This window comes from Zalophus californianus, chromosome 4 (genome assembly GCF_009762305.2).
Source record: "Zalophus californianus isolate mZalCal1 chromosome 4, mZalCal1.pri.v2, whole genome shotgun sequence".
Lineage (NCBI taxonomy): Eukaryota > Metazoa > Chordata > Mammalia > Carnivora > Otariidae > Zalophus > Zalophus californianus.
The window spans coordinates 126,274,422-126,295,636 of NC_045598.1; the positions used below are offsets into that span (position 1 = coordinate 126,274,422).

At 33.6% G+C, this 21,215-nt stretch overlaps 1 protein-coding gene across 7 annotated transcripts in view; it reads right to left on the bottom strand.

The window, feature by feature from the left end:
- Positions 1-1,653: 1,653 nt before the first annotated feature.
- MYBL1 (MYB proto-oncogene like 1) overlaps positions 1,654-21,215 on the bottom strand; it is a 39,740-nt gene continuing 20,178 nt past the window's right edge. The window contains exons 7-17 of one of the 7 annotated variants that reach the window (XM_027583319.2): positions 19,955-20,026; positions 19,144-19,248; positions 15,728-15,961; positions 14,294-14,662; positions 11,966-12,108; positions 11,297-11,411; positions 7,574-7,690; positions 7,376-7,480; positions 6,751-6,933; positions 3,788-3,869; positions 1,654-2,116 (exon numbers count right to left, since the gene is read on the bottom strand). In XM_027583319.2, coding sequence (XP_027439120.1) covers positions 3,828-3,869; positions 6,751-6,933; positions 7,376-7,480; positions 7,574-7,690; positions 11,297-11,411; positions 11,966-12,108; positions 14,294-14,662; positions 15,728-15,961; positions 19,144-19,248; positions 19,955-20,026 — 1,485 coding nt within the window. In that variant the 3' untranslated portion in view covers positions 1,654-2,116; positions 3,788-3,827. Of the gene's footprint in view, positions 2,117-2,792; positions 5,438-6,750; positions 6,934-7,375; positions 7,481-7,573; positions 7,691-11,296; positions 11,412-11,965; positions 12,109-14,293; positions 14,663-15,727; positions 15,962-19,143; positions 19,249-19,954; positions 20,027-21,215 lie in introns of those variants that run through there. The other 6 variants (XM_027583339.2, XM_027583309.2, XM_027583300.2 and 3 more) reach the window with 6 other exon arrangements.

A 21,215-nucleotide genomic window follows, 5' to 3' on the forward strand; every position in this document is an offset into this window, starting at 1 on the left:
TGTGTGTTTGGACAAGTCTCTTAACCTAAGTCTGTTTCTACATCCACAAAAGTGGATTATACCAATGTTTACCTAAGAGAGTTGTCAGGAGGATTAAATAACATGCTTGTGACTGGCACATGGCTCCAGCTGTTACACTGTGCTCAGACTTTCAGGCTGTGAACTCATGGGTGGTGCAAGATCCCTGGGTGGTGCTAGCCCAACCAACTCTCCACAGTATATGGGGAAAAGAAATCTGCACTCTCTAGGCAGTGACCAAATTCTCAAATGAGCATCTACAAATACAAGGAAACCTGCTTACTTGATCCATCTCATTTCTCGGCCTAAGGAAAATAGATGCCATTTCTGTCACATACTTATTCATACCCTTTCTAGAATATCAGCTTCCTTAAGGGAAGGGTCATGTCCTGTTTACCACAAGTATCCCCAATCCTAGCACCAGGTACTGTAAGCACTTGGTTAAGTATTAGCTGCTAGTTGAACAAATAAATAAATGCTAACTGTATCAGGGCTTAGGAAATTGTGTCAGAATTTGATCCAATCTTTTGAGGTATGGTTAGTAAAATTACAGAAGTAAAATCACAGCAAAGTCAATCTCCCTCCCTCTTTCCCTGTGCTGGCCAGGAAAACCCACTCAAAGCTAGCACATTCTGTACTTGGAACTTGAATAAGCACATCAGATCTGAGACCTTCAGAAATAAGGGCACTATAGTACACTGCTTTTAATACTGAGTTTACTCAAATGCAACAGCTTTTAGCATACTAATGCCAACACACTAAAAAGTTTTCAGAAACATTCTCTTGACAACACATTTGTCAGCCATAAGTAATTTTTTTTCCTGGTACACTTTATCTTGGTTTTCTACTGATAATATTTCACATATTCTTGACCATATCCACTCATTAAAAAAAAAAAAAAAAAACCAAACCAGGGAAGGGGAAAGTCTAATGTTCTGATGGAATTTCACTTGATTCGTTTTACCCTCCACTACTTAATTAAAAATAAATTTTCGGGGCGCCTGGGTGGCTCAGTTGGTTAAACGACTGCCTTCGGCTCAGGTCATGATCCTGGAGTCCCGGGATCGAGTCCCGCATCGGGCTCCCTGCTCGGCGGGGAGTCTGCTTCTCCCTCTGACCCTCCGCCCCTCATGTGTTCTCTCTCATTCTCTCTCTCAAATAAATAAATAAAATCTTTAATAAATAAATAGATTTTCACTTCTCACAGAGTGGGATGTATTTCTTCAAAAACTACCGACTGTTTTTACATTATTATTAAAGGTCTGATCGGCTGGCAAGTCTACCACTCTATAGGTGCATAAACCAAGCAGGAAATTACATGGTTATAAAAATGAGCTGAAAGATTTTAACAAAATAATAGTTTATTGACTATAAAGTAAAACTAGTTTCATACAGATAACTAAGAAGCCAAAGCTATTTTTAATCAATCTGTTGTGTAAAGTATGGCTATTATTCCCTGATAGTCATGACTAATTTTTAAAAATTCTTTCAACACTTACTGAGATTTTCTAAGCACCATGCTAGACAAGGAGCTACAAATAGCAATCCCCACTCTTCAAAACAAAGTCTAGTGGGAAAGTTTTATGGAAGCACTAGGATAATCAGGAAATGATTCACAGATCTGTGCCATCAAGGATGAGTAAAATTTTAATAGGCTAAGGAGACAAAGCAAAACAATCATGCAGAGAAAACATTTACAAATACAGGCATGGAGACAGAAGCATGCACATACATATTCTTGGAAGATCCAAGCCACCAAGTCTACATTAGCAAGTGAAGGAGAATTTTTTATTTTTATTTTTATTTTATGCTTTTACATTATTTTATACTTATCCTCTTAGCAGTTGTATTTTACACTGTAAATTAATAGATTGGCATTTTAGTGTCATGTGTCAGTCTTGCACACTTGAGATAAGCATTCTACTGAAGGATAAACTCATTTTTGGTGGGTTAATCCATCAGATTTCTAAGCCTAGAAAGGTAAAATCCAGATGGTGACGAATTCAGAGGCAATATAATGCTGCACAGACCTGACTTGGGTGAGCATTTGGCCTTGCAGGGGACACCCTGATGTCACTGGCACAATTTCTTCATATTTCTATAGAATGGAAATCAGAGTAATTAGTGCAACAATCCACGTAAGAGATGAAGGAACAGAATTAGAGCAATGGCCTTAGGCAGGCTTAGAATTGTTTTTAAAGATTTTATTTATTTACTTTTAGAGAGAGAGCAGGGAGGGGCAGAGCGAGAATCTCAAGCAGACTCTGTGCTGAGCATGGAGCCCAACATGGGGCTCAATCTCATGACCCTGAGATCATGACCTGAGCCGAGATCAAGAACAGGATGATTAACCTACTGAGCCACCCAGGGACCCGTAGGCAGAGAATTTACAACGGGTTTCAATGTGGAGAGGTGAGGGAGGCAGGAGGTTTCTCAACGGGTGATAAAAGGGAAGGCAACACCACGAAGAGAGAGAAAAAAAGGAAGGGGAGGTCCAAGTTGGGAAAAAGAGAACATGTTGCATTTAAGGTGTTAGCAGAAAAGTCATATGGAAATACCTAAAAGCAGTTGAAAATATGCCTCTGAAAGAGACTGTGTAAGTATTTCCACTTCTTGATAATGAGGTCAAGTTTTGTTAACAGATAAAATCACCTGTATAGGTAGTACTAAAGGAGAAAAAGAAGTCTAAAACAGAATGTTGGGTTAAGTCCTTAAGGGTTCAATCAATACCATAAAACACAAAACCAAAATGAAATGAGGAATGCGAGGTCAGCTTGTACACAGATGCTTTATTATGGATGTTAATAGTCAACATTGTATGCAAGATTCTCTTAACAATGGAAAGTTTTCCCATACATCAAAAAACTCAATTTAGTCAGGGTAATTGCTGTATTAATGTGAAAACCTTACAACAAAATGCAGTATTATATATGTGTAGTCAGTTTCCATGCAAGTATGGCTGCTACATGTATGTCTGGCATTTTTATAACATACTGAAAGAAATTCAAATGAACACAACAGTATAAAGGTGACTTAAGATGCCTGACATGTTTAAAATTAAAAATCTTCCTGCAAAAAGCAACAAAGCAGTTAACTAAAGGATTCAACCAATACCAACCCAAATATGTACTATGTCCAATAAGCTCAGGGTTATCTGCAATATATTATACTTGGGATAATTTAATGCTCAAGAAAAATTATGCTTTAAAAAAATATAGCTCTTCCAAGATATACTTTGGTGACTGGAAACTATGTACATCCAAACCAGCTAAGGGCTATGGGCTACATTAAAACAAACAAACAAACAAAAACCATTATGTGCTATTAGTTCAAAGTAACTGAAATTGAAATGATCCAGTATGATTTTGCTACAATCATTGGTTTTATAAAGTGATATTTCTGTGAGAAGTTCACTAATTAGGAAGCAATCAACAGACTTAACAAACACGCTAAGAAGATTCAAATTGGTTCATCTATTTGTTATCAACAAGGCATAATCTTGGTACCATACATTTTCTTCACTTCTCACTACATATAATATGCAAAAATGAGCAAGTGGATTTAAATAGCTTAAAACCCTTTTAGGTCTACTGTTCAAGAGCTAGGCGTTAAAATATTTAGTATTACCATTTCTACTAACGTAAAAACATCAGAAAATCTTAAGCTGTCTTTGTTTTAAGGCATAGTATTTTGGCATTTGCAAGAATTTGCCTGGTAATGGTTGATTCCATTAAGTTAACTTGAGAACTTGCCATCATTTGCTTTTTACCTTTTCACACAGTGCAAGTGGTGGTGGCTCTTTCCGTCTCTCATAGCAGCAAGCCGATTCTGCTATTTTCTATAGCAGCATACTTCAGGAGTGGAGAGGGAGAGAGTGTGTCAATTATAAATAGTTACAACTACAGTGTACAATTCTATTTGCCTGTCAGTGTTTAAGTTGACAGCACACCATTATATGTCTCAAAAAAAAGTACATAAAATCTCTACACAAAAGCAAATAAAGACATTCTTTCAAAAAGAAATAAAATAAGTGCAAACACCTAAAACAGGCAACTGAAGCAACTGTTGTAACCTGTAGAGAAACACAAAACATTTATAAAAGGACAAAATATTTTTATAAATAAAAGATAATGTTCTCTACTTCTGAAACACTGAGTAAATATAATAAACTTCTAAGTGCAGACTGTTTTTAGGGACCAAAGTACCATATTATTTGTTTAAACAAAATGCAAAAATTTCAAACACATATACAAATCACCAGATTAATTTATATGACCCCCCCATATAATTTAAAAAGAAAATATTAAATTATTATTTAGTACATTTTTAGAACTACTTTATAACCAACATGATTTAAAGGGCATAGTGCAATATTTAGGTAGATGTGACATACAGTAGCTACTGTATTCTCTGCAGCCATAACTTACTACTGTCTCATATTTCATACTTAAACATCAAAATTGTTCTTTATGTTAGCTGTAAATAACAGGAAACAACACTGGCTTCTAGACACCCTGTATAGGTATAAATAACTACATTTAAGCTTTAAAAATGAAAATAAATTATAAAAAGACTTCTTTCCAATTTACAAAGTCTTCTTGCTCCTACATACTGTACAATACATTCAACAAAACTCTCAGCTCTTCTGAGATTTATGAAGAAAATACTGACTCTTTACTAATAAGGAAAAAAACCCTTTTCAATGCTTCTTGTTTTTAGTACTATGCTCAAATAAATACATTTAACACTGTAGTTAATTTTGTTTTCGAAAAATACCAAAAATTAGTAGTGCAACTTTCTCTCCTTCTTTTCAATTTCTTCCCACTGTATTTCTTTGTAAATGGTAGCCTAAGTAAATCAGCACGTAGGCAAAAGTACTTCATAAAACCATGTGTGCTTCCCATACATAGACTAACTACAGAAACCACATATACTCATAAACCTATCTGTAACAAAACTGCAGCATCAGGAGAGTAGCAACATACATCTTCTGAAGAAAATACGTGGAAATTTTCTTATAGGATATCCATAACATTCTAATATGGTTTTCCCATCTTGTTCTTTTAAAAACAATTTTTTAAAATCTCATCTCTTAAAAAAATCAACTATGAAATTACCGACCCCTTACTTAAGTGGCTGGGCTTCCTGCCTGTCCAATATGAAAAAAGAGGCAAACCGTTTTAGGGCTGTATTAAAACTCTAAAAACAATTAATTGACAAAAATTTCATTGCAACCTAATTTAGTATAGAATACAGTAAGAACGGGGCATTTCATTCATTTTAATAACAATTACAGTACAAGAGCTCTTGAAGTGCTGCTGGTAGCGGTGTAAGTGCTCAAATATCTTCTTGCTTGTTCAGTCATGATAAGCTGGTCTTCCGTCTTCCCATAAACCACTGTTTCCCATTCACAATTTGACTATGAAGGAAACATTAGTAGTGATGTGAAGATTACCAAAATAACTATCCACTCCACTTTACAACTGATTACGCTTTTGAAAGTCAATTATTTCAACCGATTGGATATTTAATGATAAATAATCACTGTAAACATGTTTTGATAATGGCACTGTGATTCTTTTTATTAAACAATGTTTTAAACATACATACCGAAATATTTATGGTCAATTTTTTTAAGTCCATCTTTTTCTTTATTTCTTATTTTAATTAAATAATTTTTATTTTTAAAAAGTCCATCTTTTTTAACTATCTACAATGTTCATAGACCTGTGGAGGCAGTTGAAAGTTTTCTACCCACAACCCCCCCAATTCAAGTCAGTCTTAACACAGAAAGAAATGTCAGTCTTTATTGCTTCAAAATTTTGCAAAAGATTTAAAGAGAGGATGTAATGTCAAAAAATGAGCCGAGAATGCTTTATGTTTTGCAAATTAGGAAATATATCCATAATACAAGGTCAAGTTTGTGTTCACTTCATTGGTTTTCTTCCTTTATTATAAAGATTACTACATTATAGGTATGACCTGCTATGTAATATATTTTCCTGAAAAGTTCTGTGTTGAACACTGGGAAATCAGACCATTTAAAATGGACTAAGAATGTGCTACATGGCTCTTTGAAGGGCAGCAGCTAAAGACAGAGATGAGGTGGCCACATCTGATTGCCAAAGATGTTTTCAAGGACTGCTTAAATGTCAGGAATGCTAGTGCTGCAGTCACTGTGGTATAAAGAAGAGAACTTCTTCCTCAATGAACTCTCAAACTAGCTGGGTTGAATTAAGATAATGTAGTAAAAAATTTTCCAGCCTTCATTTACAGCGACATAATGGCTGCATAGCAACGGAAAAAAGAATTTTGTTTTACAACTTCTGAGCCAAAAAGTTTACTGGAAACAATCATACCAACAAAATCAAGCTGAAACTGCTTCCAACCACTTACCCTTTCAAGATAGCAATTAGGGCTACACATATTTGTTACAGAAGAGATGCCAAAAGGAGACTTAGATATCTTTAGTTTAAAAATGAAATTGTGCTTAAGAAATCGCCAGAAGAGACTGGCTACAACTTCAATTGTTTAAATTATATGTGCCCTGATGAATGAGTCTCTCAAAAACCCAAATCTAGTTTGAGTGACAAAATAATGATGAATGTTTAGTTACTGTTATAGTCAGTTTTGAATCTAAAAAGAAAAGGTATAATTTGTGATCAGTAAGTCCAAAGTGATAACTGAATAAACAACAACAAAAATCACTAAAAGAAACTTATAAATTCATACCTGAAGGTTCTTTTCCAATGTGACAACTTTAGAAGTGTTAGGGTTTGGTTTCTTTTTATTAAGTGTATATGTTTTGTTGGTTGAATTTATAATATCTTGTTTTTCAGGAGTCAAGTTGCACCTATTGTCATGTATTTCCAATAATGGTATCATTAATAAAGATGTTGTAAATATATTTTCTGACTAAGAGAGAAAAAAGAAAGAGGAAAATAACTAATTCAAAAATGGAGACAAATAGAGGGACTACTGAGTAAGTGGTAGTGGAAGCCCTGTTCATTTCCCTCCAAGAAAGCTTTTGACTCCAAGGAAATTTCTAGTAATGTAGTAAAATTAAATATTTCAGAAATTAACCAAAGATAAATATTGAAATTTAAAGTTTTGAGAACAACCATTTTTTGACATCATACGTAAGAGAGCGAACTCCTCTCAAAACAAAACAAATATAAAAAGCAAGGAAGTAAATAAAATATTCTCTACAGTTAATAGTTTCTTTCTGAAGAAAGCAAAATGAATACTAAAGGAAACTCTATGAATCTCTGATGAACTAACCACACAATGGAGTAAGAAACAAGAACCAGCAGGACTTAAAGCAACCATCTTAACAACAACAAAATTCTTTACCAACCTGCATGTCTGAAATGTCTTCAGTCAATAGTTGAGTACCTGGTTCTTCTTTTTCCCAATTATCTAAGACTAGTGATTTTCTGACTTTCTTTACAGAAGCTGTATGCTAGAATGAATAATTTACAATAGAAACATTACAGTAAAGTCACTTTTATTTTTAAAATCAAGACTTTTATTAACAATAATACTAAAAGATTACCTCCTGTTTGCAGCTTTTGTAAGCAGGTTCATCTTCCTCTTTGAGGAATATATCTGTTCCAGTTTCTTCTTTTAAAACTTCCCTAATATCTTCTTCCAAGAAGGCAAGTGGCTGTGACTAAATTGTTTTTAAAAGGGTTATTAAAGAGTCTTTTATTGCAATTTCATTTTTCCCCATATACAGAAACCCATCTTTCTTTTATACTTTTTCATTATTGGCATAATTTTCTCCCAGTCCCTGTAGATACCTAAGTTGAATGAATTAACTAATCACTTTTATGGCAAAAATAATACTACACATTGCAAGCACTGAATGAAGTGTGGCACTTTGTTCACTCTAGGCTTCACTCCAGCCTTCCTCCTCTGGGGAACCTACTGTAGCTCCCACTTCAATTAGGAGCCTCAGAATTAAACAGGTAAGAGATTATTTCCCAAATACATATACATTTTTTAAAAGATTTTATTTATTTGACAGAGAGAGACACAGCAAGAGAGGGAACACAAGCAGGGAGGAGTAGGAGAGGGAGAAGCAGGCTCCCCGCAGAGCAGGGAGCCCAATGCGGGGCTTGATCCCAGGACCCTGGGATGATGACCTGAGCCGAAGGCAGACGCTTAACGACTGAGCCACCCAGGCGCCCCTCCCAAATATTTTTATATAAAAATAGGAAAAATAAGAAATACAGAACGAATTGGGACTACACTAGTTCTCCTTAAACTACTTTTACTGTACTTATTGTATAGTATGTAATTACTAATTTACACGTTTCTCTTACCACTAAACGTGTGAGCTACTTAAGAGCAGTGAGCACATCTTTTTCATCTTTGTGTATATCTCTGTACACCTAGCCTCAAGCTTAGAGCTGAGACAGTGTTCAAGAAGTGATGTGTGTGTGTGTGTGTGTCTTTGTGTGTACTGGAAAGAAACTTGAGTGTGGGCTGAATAGTGAAATAGTCTCAAAATATTATTTACCTAGCTTCCTATCAAATAGCTAAGCCTACCATGTAAGTCAGAAAATATGGTTGGTGTGTTTTAGAGAGAGCACACACGGGGGACTGGGAGCATAGGGAGAGGGAGAGAGAGAACCATAAGCAGGCTCCATACGCAGTGCAGAGCCCCACTTGGGGTTCAATCTCGTGATCCTGAAATCATGACCTGAGCCAAAATCAAGAGTTGGACACCCAACCGACTGAGCCACCCAGGAGCCCCCGGGAAAAATGTTTTTAATTATATCAAACAACAAACCAAGATCTGTTTTAAGAAAAAAAAAAAAGTAATCAAAGTGCCACTATATAAAGAACAAACTGACAGCACAAAATGACCAGCAGCTCATATTCCCAGTCAACAAAGCTAGGGAGAAAAACATTCATATATAAATGAGATTTCACAGCACTTACAAAAACTTTAAGAATGGAAATAGCATTTTTAAAGTGCTCGCATCCACAGCCTGAGACATGCAGGAATTATGTCAGTATTTCTGTGTAATGCTCCCAGAGCTTTTTTTTTTTTTACGATTTTATTTATTTATTTGACAGAGACAGGGACAGCAAGAGCAGAAACACAAGCAGGAGGAGTGGGAGAGGGAGAAGCCGGCTTCCCACTGAGCAGGGAGCCTGATGTGGGGCTCGAACCCAGCACCCTGGGATCATGACCTGAGCCGAAGGCAGACGCTTAACAACTGAGCCACCCAGGCGCCCCCAAGAGATTTTGTTTTAAGGATTATATTTCACAAAGAACATTGATTAGGTACTCCTTAAAAACAAAACAAAACAAAACAAAAAAACCTATGATTTGTTTTTCCCTCATAAGAATACAAACGTCCTAGGGAAATGCCCAAGACATAGATGAATTCATTCACTACCAAGAATTACTCTCTTAATTGTCCTAATGTGACAAAGAAAAGAACTACTGTATTTAATCCTTCTCAGTTTGATACTACCAAAATTTAGATTTATATTTAAAGGACTTTCAGAGTTTTTAGTCTTTTGAGTGATTTTCAGCAAACATTAGAAGAATCAATGTTTATTAAGAAAGCAACAGATACTTAAGGTATACCAGATTAAAATTCTGGAACCATCTCTAAGAAGTGCATGTGACTCATAGTAAAATACATTAGAAAATTAAATGGTTAGAATATTGTAGGTACTCAGTAAATAATAACTAGAGAAGGAACAGGAGGAATGAAAAGTCAGCTTGCCGCAAACAAATGTATGAGCATATGGATATTTTAGAAACTGTTAATTACTAAATCATTATTTTCTTTTTATCTTAAATTGCTGATGAAAATGATCTGTTTTGGCAATGGATAAATTCTTCCCAAATGAGAACATACTAACAGGGACTTTAGGTCACTTAAAACCTAATTTCTCATGCACTATTATTAAAGTAACAATTTTTATTCAATTTATATGCTGAACAAATGACCCTGAGGCACTGCAGAATTCTTAAATGCCTTCAAATCATTGTTTATTTGTCTAACTCCCAATTAGGCTACACACTCCTACGAAGGCAGACAACATACCTGACAAGTTCAACATTACATCCCCAAAGCCTAGCCCACTGCCTGGTACCTATTAGGCACTCAATCAAAACTTGTCAAATTAATGATGCATTTTAAAATGAATAGCAAAACACTGAAACAGATTAGTCTAATCAATTAGATAATTCCATACAATGGAATATTATACAACTATTAAAAATTATGGGATACATATATACACATTAAATTTTTTTAAAAAGATTGTAAGATAGTACATAAAGTGTGATCTCACTTTTGTTATGTGTATATGCACAAATAAAAGTCCAGACAGCTAAAAAGAATATAGTTGTTCACAGCAGTCTAAGGAGCTAGGGGACAAAAAAATTTCATCAATCCTACTATATACCCTCAGAAAAGAGCAGAAGATTTGAGGGTGTGACATTCCTTTTGGTAGGAAACTGATTACATCAAGTAAACTAGAATTAATGAATCTAGTCAAAATATGACTAAAAATAGAAGAACATAACTAAACTCCCCTAGAAGTGACCATATTTTAAAAATATTTTATTTCTAATGAACCTAACTTGGCAGAGATCTGTATCTGCCTAGAATTAGAATGCCCATAGTTCATCTAACATATTTCAAAGTTGACTATATATCTGAAAGCACAGATAACACTTCCCACCTCCATTTATGTACTATTGCTACAATGATTAATCATAGCAGCAACTAAGTACATACTACTTGAAACTGAGCACCAACCTCTTTATTTCTACTACCTTTTTTATCTCCAGAAAGAACCCTCTGGGATGTGTTTTATGATCTCCATTGAATAGAAGAGTAAACTGAACCTTAAAGAGGTATCCTGATCAATCAGTCATAAGTATTATAAGGAAAGTACTTATGTATATCAAAATATGAAAATTACTTTATTCGACTGCAGGTATCCACCACAGAAACTAATAAAAGGTGGGTTTTAATATTAAGAGGATTCAACTGACACTTGATTTGCTTTCTCTACATGACATGATATAAAAGAAGTATGAATTCAAAACAAGCCAAGCAAAGGTTTATTTACAAGTCGAGTAAAAGGATTCACACAACAAATTCAAATTTATAAATCAAGAAATAAAATTTTATCAATTTCAGTGAACATCTTTTTAAAATGTAAAAAATCAAAGATAAAAATCAAAAAACTTTTTTATTAAAATTAGGATATTTCTTAAAAATAAAACATGTATACATACCACAATTTTAAGAGGTCCATATTTTTTCTCCTGAGCAGCAAGCGCATTCTTAAAAGGCGTAGGAGTTCTTGGTGTGGTACCCAATATAGATCTTCTAATAGTAGGTGTTCTAAACCTAGCCAATCATTTAGATATTTGTATTATAGTCAAAATTTGATTCTATAAGAGTTAAGGAAGGCAAACCAATGATAAAAGCATACACTAAATTTTTCTTGCATACACATGTTTTATTTAAACATTCCAGGACTATTTTAAAGTATGCCTGCCTAAACTAATTCTTACTCCAATCAATCATCTTAAAATAGAAAAAGACAAATGCAGAAAGAAGTACTAAAAATGTTATTTCGCTTCATATCAAAGTTTTCCATTATTTTTAGTTGTTTTCAGTCAGTAGGAATGAAACATGAGGTTATGATCTGTTTTTTTCAATTCTAAGTCCTATATAAATAGGGATTAGAATAAATGGACGAAAAGCTATTTTTTCAAAATAAGATCATTTTTATTATTATTTTTTTAAGTAAGCTCTATGCCCAACGTGGGGCTTCTAGTAATGATTGTGAGATCAAGAGTCTCATGCTCCACTGACTGAACCAGCCAGGCACCCTATTAATCTATTCTTAAAATTGTGCTTCCCATTTTCTCTAACACAATTATTTAATATCTACTTACCCTACATTTTCCTTTTGATCTTTGGGGGTTGTTTCCTTGTGAAGAGGAGTTGTAATGAGAACCTTCTGCCCACAAATAGGGGTTGACGTAAATGAAGGATTTTCTATATTAATTTGTTCATTTCCAGGGCATGTGTTGAAAAACTAAAAAAGAGCATTTAAAGACAATTTCTAGAACATTAAAATATTAAACTGATAGGATTTTTTAAAGATATATATATATATATATTTTTTTTTTAAAGATTTTATTTATTTGACAGAGAAAGACACAGTGAGAGAGGGAACACAAGCAGGGGGAGTGGGAGAGGGAGAAGCAGGCTTCCAGCAGAGCAGGGAGCCCGATGCGGGGCTCAATCCCAGGACCCTGGGACCATGACCTGAGCCGAAGCCGACACCTAACGACTGAGCCACCCAGGCACCCCAAAGATATTTTCAAGTATAAGATATCTCTCCATTCTTTTTAGAAAAGAATTATCAATAATATTTCATTTACATTCCACTCCATGAAAATTAAGCTCCATGAGGGCAGGAATGTTAATGTTGTTCATCGTCTACGGCCATACCACCCTGAATGCGCCCGATCTCGTCTGATCTCGGAAGTTAATGTTGTTCATCACTGCCTCCCCAGCTCTTTTAAGTGTTTAGCATATAATAGGCATTCAAGAAATAGTTGTTTAACAAATATTCGAAAGTTACAAAACACAGTAAAACAATTTTATAACAGTGTATTATCAAATAGAAATCTATGGGAACCATAAATAGCTGCTATGTTAAGCTTAACAGTTTCATGCAACAGGGTAACTGGAAAAAAGTATTATTATTTTATGAATACGCAATCTTAGGTATCCTTTTCTATGAGATTTCTTTGAATTCTGGAAATAATAATAATGCTTTGCTGATAATACAGCTGTCTAAAAAATTTGCCTACCTAGAATACAGCTCAGAACCTTGGAGCAGACAGAACTGGTATCAAGGAAATGACACAATTTACTCATTGAATCTTAACTTATATATAATCATGAAATACTGATTGTTTTTTGTAGCCAACAGAATAAAAGCAGTGGTAGGAAGAAGTGGAAATTACTTTAAGGCTACTTATAACTGGAATGAATTCTAGCTCTATCACTTCCAACTCCTAATATCTACAACACACTTAACCTTAAGATTAGTAGTCAAACCCTCTCAAAACCCTGCAGTGGTGCCCATCAATTACAGGATAAAATTCAAGCTCTTTACTATGGGATACAAGGTCTTTATTACCCATGCCTCAACCTTTTCAGCCACTTTCCACCTTAGGATTTGTATTTCAACAGAAATTGCTAGTGTTCAAAACTCCCAAAATAGAAAATTGCTAGTGTGCCCAATCCAGTTTCACCTTCCTCAGGATACTTTGTAACTCTGAGAGCTGGGGTGTTATTGGAAAACGTAACTATTCAAACTGTAGTCTGTGTAAATGGCATCCCCTGAAGCATAGGGGGAATAATTTTCAGAGAACAGAGTGCTTATGTACAGTAAGATTCTCCTAACTTCCCAGCATCAAAGTACATCTTCAATAATATCCCAGCATCTTCCAAGTTTATTTGATGATTAAATTTCCTTCTTTTTCCATAAAGCTTTTTAACTTCTACCAAGACACTTTCAGTAAACATCAGCTCCATTCTCTTACTAACTGATCATGGACAAATTGCTTAACTTCTGAATTGTTCCACCTAGCTCCTAAGGTCTTTTGGAAGAGGATTAACGGGTGAGATGCTATAAGAAAAGTGTTTAGCTTATAGCCTGGAATGCAGTATTCATTAAGAAAGATAGTATTATAAAATAAGAGATACAGTTTGCCCTGTATCTCTTGTAAATATCTGCTGCCCAGGAACATAACTCCAAGAGAAAGTGAGTATCTGTTCCTGACAACCATAGAAAACCTTCAGACACATGAAATTCTTACAGTGAGCAGTTGTCTATGGATGTATACCCGATATCTGTTGAACAGTTAATCAGGAAACTGGATCTCAGTCTCAACTCTGCCATCAGATAACTGTGGGCAAGCCATTTTATCTTTCTGGGCCTATTTCCTGATGAGTTCTGTAAAGATGTAGAACTACTTATCTAAAACATCCCTTTTAGCTCTAAAAATGTTAAGATACTATAACGCAACTACTACACTTTATGAGATAGCTTCTAATCTACCAGAGCTTAGCACTCTCATGTACACGTTTAAATACCTTATCCATTTTTACATGTTATCAAAGCAACAAACTGCTAGTAAGGATACTAAGGATCTAATGTAATCGAGCTCACCAACATTTGGAAACAAACAAAAACAACCCTCTACCTGTGAAGGAGAAAATGGTAGTGTTTTCACCGGCGTGTGTTTTAGTGCTGTATTACCACCATCATTGAAAGAGCCATCGCTATGTTCGCTGCTGGGGGACTGACCCACTTGCATTCTTCTCTTCTTTCTGAGGATGGTTGGTGGAGTGCTAAACTTGGCCACATTTGGCGATGTTACAGGAACAGCCTCACTGTCTGCACCATTACAACTGTTTTTTTTCCCTTCAAGTACAAGACTGACATTAAATTGACATTCCATGGCTCCTTCATTGTGTTGAATTCTCATTAGTTTGACTGGGGTGGACTTGACAGGAGAAGCAGCAGCATCAGAAAGATTGAAACTGGTAACATCACTCCATGCTACAGGATCCTGCAATAAAATAAATCCTTAACTAATGAACTAAAGCTAATGCTTTAAGCTTGCTAAATGTGATATCGAACATAGAAAGATGACTTTCACAAAGTTAACTACTCATTTTTATTAGGAGAAATAGGCTTTTCTTGTTCTTTTTTTTTAAAGAAAGTCCATTTGAGAGGAACAGATTATGGTTTGACTACAACTCCAATTTGGAACATTCTGAAATAATATTTCATCTAATTCAGTAGCTGAAGCTTACTGTCAAAGTAATTTAAGTAAAAAGAATAAATTATTATCAAAGAATACAATTCTTCATAAAACTTCACACTCTATTCCACATCAGAAAAATACTACCAAATTCAGTATAATTTGGTAATGTGTATGGAACATCTTCAAAATGGTCATACACTTTGATCCAGAAATTCAGTCTAACCTAAGGAAATAATCATGATTTTACACAAAGGTTTACATAATATATTCTGTAATTTGTAATACTGAAAAACTGGATACCACCTAAATGTTCAATAAGAGTACACTGAGTAAATAAATTTTGTTACATTCATATGATAGAATGAGTCATTAAAGTTGAAGTTTAAAAAATAGTTAACAAAACAAAGACAGGCTCATGATACAATGTAGAAAAAAAATCCACAAACAAAATACTTAAGAGTATCTTTTGGTTTAAAAATACATGCATGCATATATGTTTTATATGTATAGAACACAGCCTGAAAGAAAATACTTCAAATTATTAACTCTGGGCTTCTGGAGGATTTTTCTTTTTTACAGTTTCATCTAGTTTCCAACTCTCTCTAATATACTTGTACAACTTGTATAATAAAAAATAGTTAAATTTCATTTTTTAAAAATTTTAGACAAAGTACATACTGAGATAGATATAGATTTAAGTTTTTTGTTTTTCCCAAAAGCCACTGCAAAAAATCAGAATCAAATCAAGCATGACATACAAAGGAATGTTTAAAATAAAACTGGTCAGTGTCCCTTAAACTAAGCTTCTGAAAATGAAACCATATAACTAAAATTGAGCTTTTGATAATCTCACAATTTCAAACTTACAGATTCAATAAGTTCTAGAGTCTCTGCAAATTCTGGGATGGTCTGTAGAGAGGACAGCACAGCATTTGCCTCTACGGCCAGGAACTTTGTGGGTGAATTCTGCTGAGCAGACAGAGTTTGATTTTCATCCATACTGTAAAACTCACTAGTGTGCTCCTCGAGGCTATTTAGAGTATTAGACATGCTATCATCCATGAGGAAACTACCAGACCAGCTAGAAAAGCTTCCAGGTTGCTAAAAGTACAAAAGAAATGTGAGTATTATTTGTCATTCTCAACCTAGGCATAAATTTGGATTTTAAGTAAGAGTTTTTTTCTAGGATAACATACTTCACAACATTTCAGCTAAAAAATATAGTAGCAACTATACTGTCTTTCCTCAAAATGGATGTAAACATTTTTTCATTAAACCTCTTGTCTCTATTTCTTTTTTCTAACTAAATTTTTTTTTTTAATTTATAAAGTCATGGTGAGATAAAACTAGTACATGTATACGACATAAAGTTCAAGCTCCCAGAATGTGGTCTCTCTCTACCTTTTACCCTTCATCTCCCAACACTTTCACTCATACATCCTCCTTCCAGGGAATACCGAATACCCAACTATAGTCGTTGCAATTCCCACACGAGTTAGCCTTTGACCCTAGAATGCCTTTGCACATACTACTGCTCCCGTTATCTAGAATCCTCTCCAACACACACCAGGGAAAACTTTTATTCTTCATTTAAGATACACTTCAAATATTGGAAAGTACTCCATCTGATCATCCACTTTTACCTGTTTCACTTACAATAATGTCCTGGCTCATCTACTTTGCTAGAATATAATCATTGCCTTTCAAGATCGAGCTCAAATAGGATTTCTTCTAGGAACACTTCTCTGACTACCTAAACCTTAGACACCTCTCTTATGTACCCCCATAAAACTCTGTGACTTATTTTATCACACTCCTTCCTATTTCTTGTCTGTGTCCTCATTGCAGAGTAAATCCTTTGAAGTCAGGAACTGTGTCATTTTTATCTCTCTGAAGAGGTACAGTGGGTAATTTACTTATCTTTTGAGCTTAGCTTCCTAGTATCTCATAATAAAAAAACAAGAAAGGAGACCTTGAAGAATCATGGTTAAGAAACAATATGTAATTCGAAAGTCGTTAAGAGTGGATCCTGAGTTCTCATTATATGAAAAAAGTAGTTTTTCCCTTTTTCTTTTCTTTTTCTGTTTTGTATCTATATTAGATGACAGATGTTAACTAAACTTATTGTGGTTATCATTTCACAATATATGTAAGTCAATTCATTATGCTGTACACCTTAAACATACAGTGCTGTATGTCCTATCTCAATAAAACTTAGAAAAAAAATATGTAAAGCATATCTCTCTGTCCAGAACTCTCGGAGGTGATAAAAATGTTGTTTACACCTGAAACTGCTCACTATGAGAGCCACTAGCCATACGAGCAACCAAAATGTGACTAGTACAACTGAGAAACTGGATTTTTAAATTTCATTTAAAATTAAATGGGGCTAGTAGCTACCATATTTTAGAAAGCACATTGTCCCATCCACAGGAAGTACTCAATAAATGGCACCTATTATTTTTAAAAATAAAAATTACTAGAATGTGCTAGATAGTCAATAACTAGATAACAATAGCAAAATGTTTGCTAGACAACAATAGGAAAATGTTAAGTTTCAAGTAAGGTGGAAAAAATTTCCAACATTGTTGTAAAATAAGTTCCACCTGTTTTAAATTTCCTCCAAAATAAAAGAAATTAAAGCACTCCTATTTTATTAGATAGCCAACTTCCGAGTATACAATCACTTTCTAGAGATAGATTCCAAGCCATATGCATTTCAATTAAATTTGGAGGTGGGAAAAAGATTCAAAAAGGTGATTAGGCCCAGTGGAAAAACCACAGGGTCGCATTCAGACTCATCTGAATATAAATTTTTAACAACAAACCACCTACTTCACAGAGTTAACACAAGGATTACTAAGAATACATAAAACACATCTATAATGGTCGAACATAATGGATACTCAGTAAAATGACAATATTTATTATCAAGTAATTTTTAAGAATAAATACTTTATATGTGTATGGACTCTACTCCACTGGGTGTAGCAACTTCCCTCTAGAATCTAGAATCTCCAACCAGATCTTTACGAGAGTGGATTTTAGATAAATAAGTTCTAAAAAAAATTAATAGCTTCCTTCATTTTAATGCAAAATGCCATTTCTTTTAGCTAGTTATATCTTTCTGTTAAATTAAAAATGACAGAAACTATCAAAAAAATAAAAAATGGTTTAAACAAGATATAATTATCTAGAAATGGACACTCTCTAACCATAACTATTTATTTAATAAAACCAAAATTAATTTTAAAATAAGTACACCTCAGGTCTTCCTATTTGCCCATGGGTTTTGCAATTTCAAAACAAAAACTATGCCTCCTATGGCATGCATCTTGTCTGTTACAGGTGACAAATGTTGTTTGTATTAACACTGTTTTAAATGGTTTAAAGATATCACCAGTTGCCTTGTAACACTATTTCAAGAACTCAGGTTATTCTATTTAGTAATTTTGTATTAGTTCTCAGTCACCCTGAATGGACAGTCCCCTCATTAAGCTGCAAACCAAGAATAACCCTTTCCTAAATGCAAAAAAATCTCAGGATATTAAACTTAAAATTGTCATTTAAGTATAAACTTTCTTCCTTTAATCCATCTAACATAGCCTGTCTAACTTAGCTGGAATGAATACCATTTATCCTAATTTAATACTCCTAATTGTTCCCATCAACCAAATCCCAGACAATAGTTTTCACATGTGGTAATCAATATTCATATAAAAATTTATTAAGAACATAAAATTTAAATGTTCCCTTTCCCTATATTTTTAAGTTATTATTTTTTTCTAATTTACCAAATTTGTATTCATAATAAATAGGAAAAAATGCTCAATGACAGAATAAAAGCAATTTTGAAGCACATAAATCGCTACACATCTATTAAATTCTTTATTTTTCAAATGTTTTTTCTATTAAAGCCATCATTACAAGGAATGTCTAAAATAAAAGCAGAGCCAAAAATCATAATAAAAGCAAAGCCTAAACCACACATCATTTTCACAAATATATATATATTGAAGATCATACCTTAAGTCTGCTTGAAATTTACAACTCAAGAAGCATCTTAATACAGAACATTGTAAAATATGTTCAAAAGAGTTGTATATCAAAATCAGGCAACCTCAACAATGCAAAATAGAAAAACTATTTTTAGTCCACATTAAATTCTGAAGTCATACTGAATATGCTTTCCATGTATTAGTATATGAAAGTCAATGCTAATGAAAACAATAAAAGCACATGAGGATTCTAACAAAATCTAAACACTTAAGCTTATTTCTTACCGATGAAACTCGCTTTCTTCTAACTTCATTCTCAGCTGACATAAGAAGCAACTCAAGTTCCTTTATTTTTTTTTCCTTATCAGGATCTTCATCAATGAAGGGTGGCTAAAAAAAAGTTAAATAAAAGAGAATAAGAGATGCTACTTAAACAACTGTTTTTATTATTATTATTATATTATTATTATTAGTGTTCTAATTTTTATCTTCTATGCAACATAAAATCTATTTTCTCCAATAACATTGATTTAATACAACTAAATCCCAAATGCTCAATATCACAATCTCTCTGGTATCTAAATATTTTCAATTTAACAGAAGAGATTTGGGAAATTTATTATTTTTTTAAGTAATCTCTACCCCCAACGTGGGGCTCAAACTCATGACCCCGAGATGGAGCCACATGCTCTACTGACGGAGCCAGCCAGCCAGCCCTAGAATTAGGAAATTTAAATGCATTAAAAAACTTGTATCATCTATATTAATTTAGAAATTTATGTCTGGAGTCTGTTTTATTAAATCATATGTATGCACATTCTATCCAATTTAAGAAAAATATGTCCATTTACAACCCAAATGCTCAAGTTGGAAAAATGAAAGGACCACTCTACTGGTGTTGTCAATCACCTTACATTTGTACAGTTTATATTTCTGAAACCCATTTATAAACTTTCTCCTTTAGTGTTATAATACTCTAAGTAAATAGAACAGATAGTATTGTTTGTGTCCTAGTTTTATGAATGAGGAAACAGGACTATTAGACTTTCAAATATATGTTTGAAAGTGTTTCCTTTTTTTGCTATAAATAAGTTACCTGAATAAACGCAGAAGTCTGAACATGTTCTACACAATTGCCTTCAGGTGACACATACTGATAGCCTGGGATCTAAAAAGTAATTAAAATATTAGTATCATACATATAGCACTATATAAATTTTTAAAATCTGAGGCAAAGCATAAAAACTCTTGACAAAATATCAGCATTAAAAACTCATAAAGTATCTCTTTAACTTTGAAAATTCATTTATATAATAGTTTCTAATAACTACATCTTTGTTCTTAGAATCTACTAATGAAAAGTAGTAACTCATAGGAAAGACCTATCTTCTCCTGGATGACATACGAGAATTACTTGGCATGTATTTATCAGCCAATCAGTCTATTATCTACAATATCCACCAAATTATTTTTTTAATCTGCTACTAGAAGGATTACTCTATCTCTGGAAGAAGACAAAGTAGTTGTGTTCTTATCTTTCAGAGGAAGGGCTTGGTCCATATGAAGCACTCACAAAGACAGAGATTAAAGCAAGTTTTTCAATATTCATTCCTCCTACTCCTACCACCACCCCATGCCAATCTCTGTGTAAAAAGATATGAAAACGGAGGCTTCTTCTATTATTCTATTGCCTTAGAAAAACAATCAGAATCACTCATGTGCTTTTTAATACTCTGACAACAGACTAAGAATTATTTTCTTTCTTTTCTAAAGCATCTATAGTAAGAATTTTGAAGTTGCATGCAAATTTAGTGTGCAATGGTGGAAAGAAACATGAAAAGGTATTTTTTAAAAACCTAAAAACCTAATAAATATAAATAAGAAATTGTTTATTTTCCATAATGGCCTACCTAAATCACTATCTGATGCAGAATCACCATACATAACTACTAACATAGAACTTAACTTTCACAATACTTGATTTGTATGTTATCACTAAACTTTCAATGAATTAGAAATTTATCTTTCTCAAACTTTTAATTTAAATCTGTGACAGTATTTCAAACCAATCCATTTTTTCTTTCAAGTCAAAATTAGAATGATTTTTTTAGTAGTTCAAATGAGCTGAATTATGAATGCATAAATCTTTCAAGAATTATTAAAAGTATAATACATGATTCTTAAAGTATGAGAAATATCCTTATTTTCCAATATATTTTGATTGAGATTGTTAAATACTCCTTTGACCCCAAATAATGTTTAAAATTATGTTTCTATGAGTTAAAAAAATAAATTTAAATGATAACCTTTCTAAGACAGAAGCAGAATGTTTCAGTTTATGGTGCTGAAATCTAGGA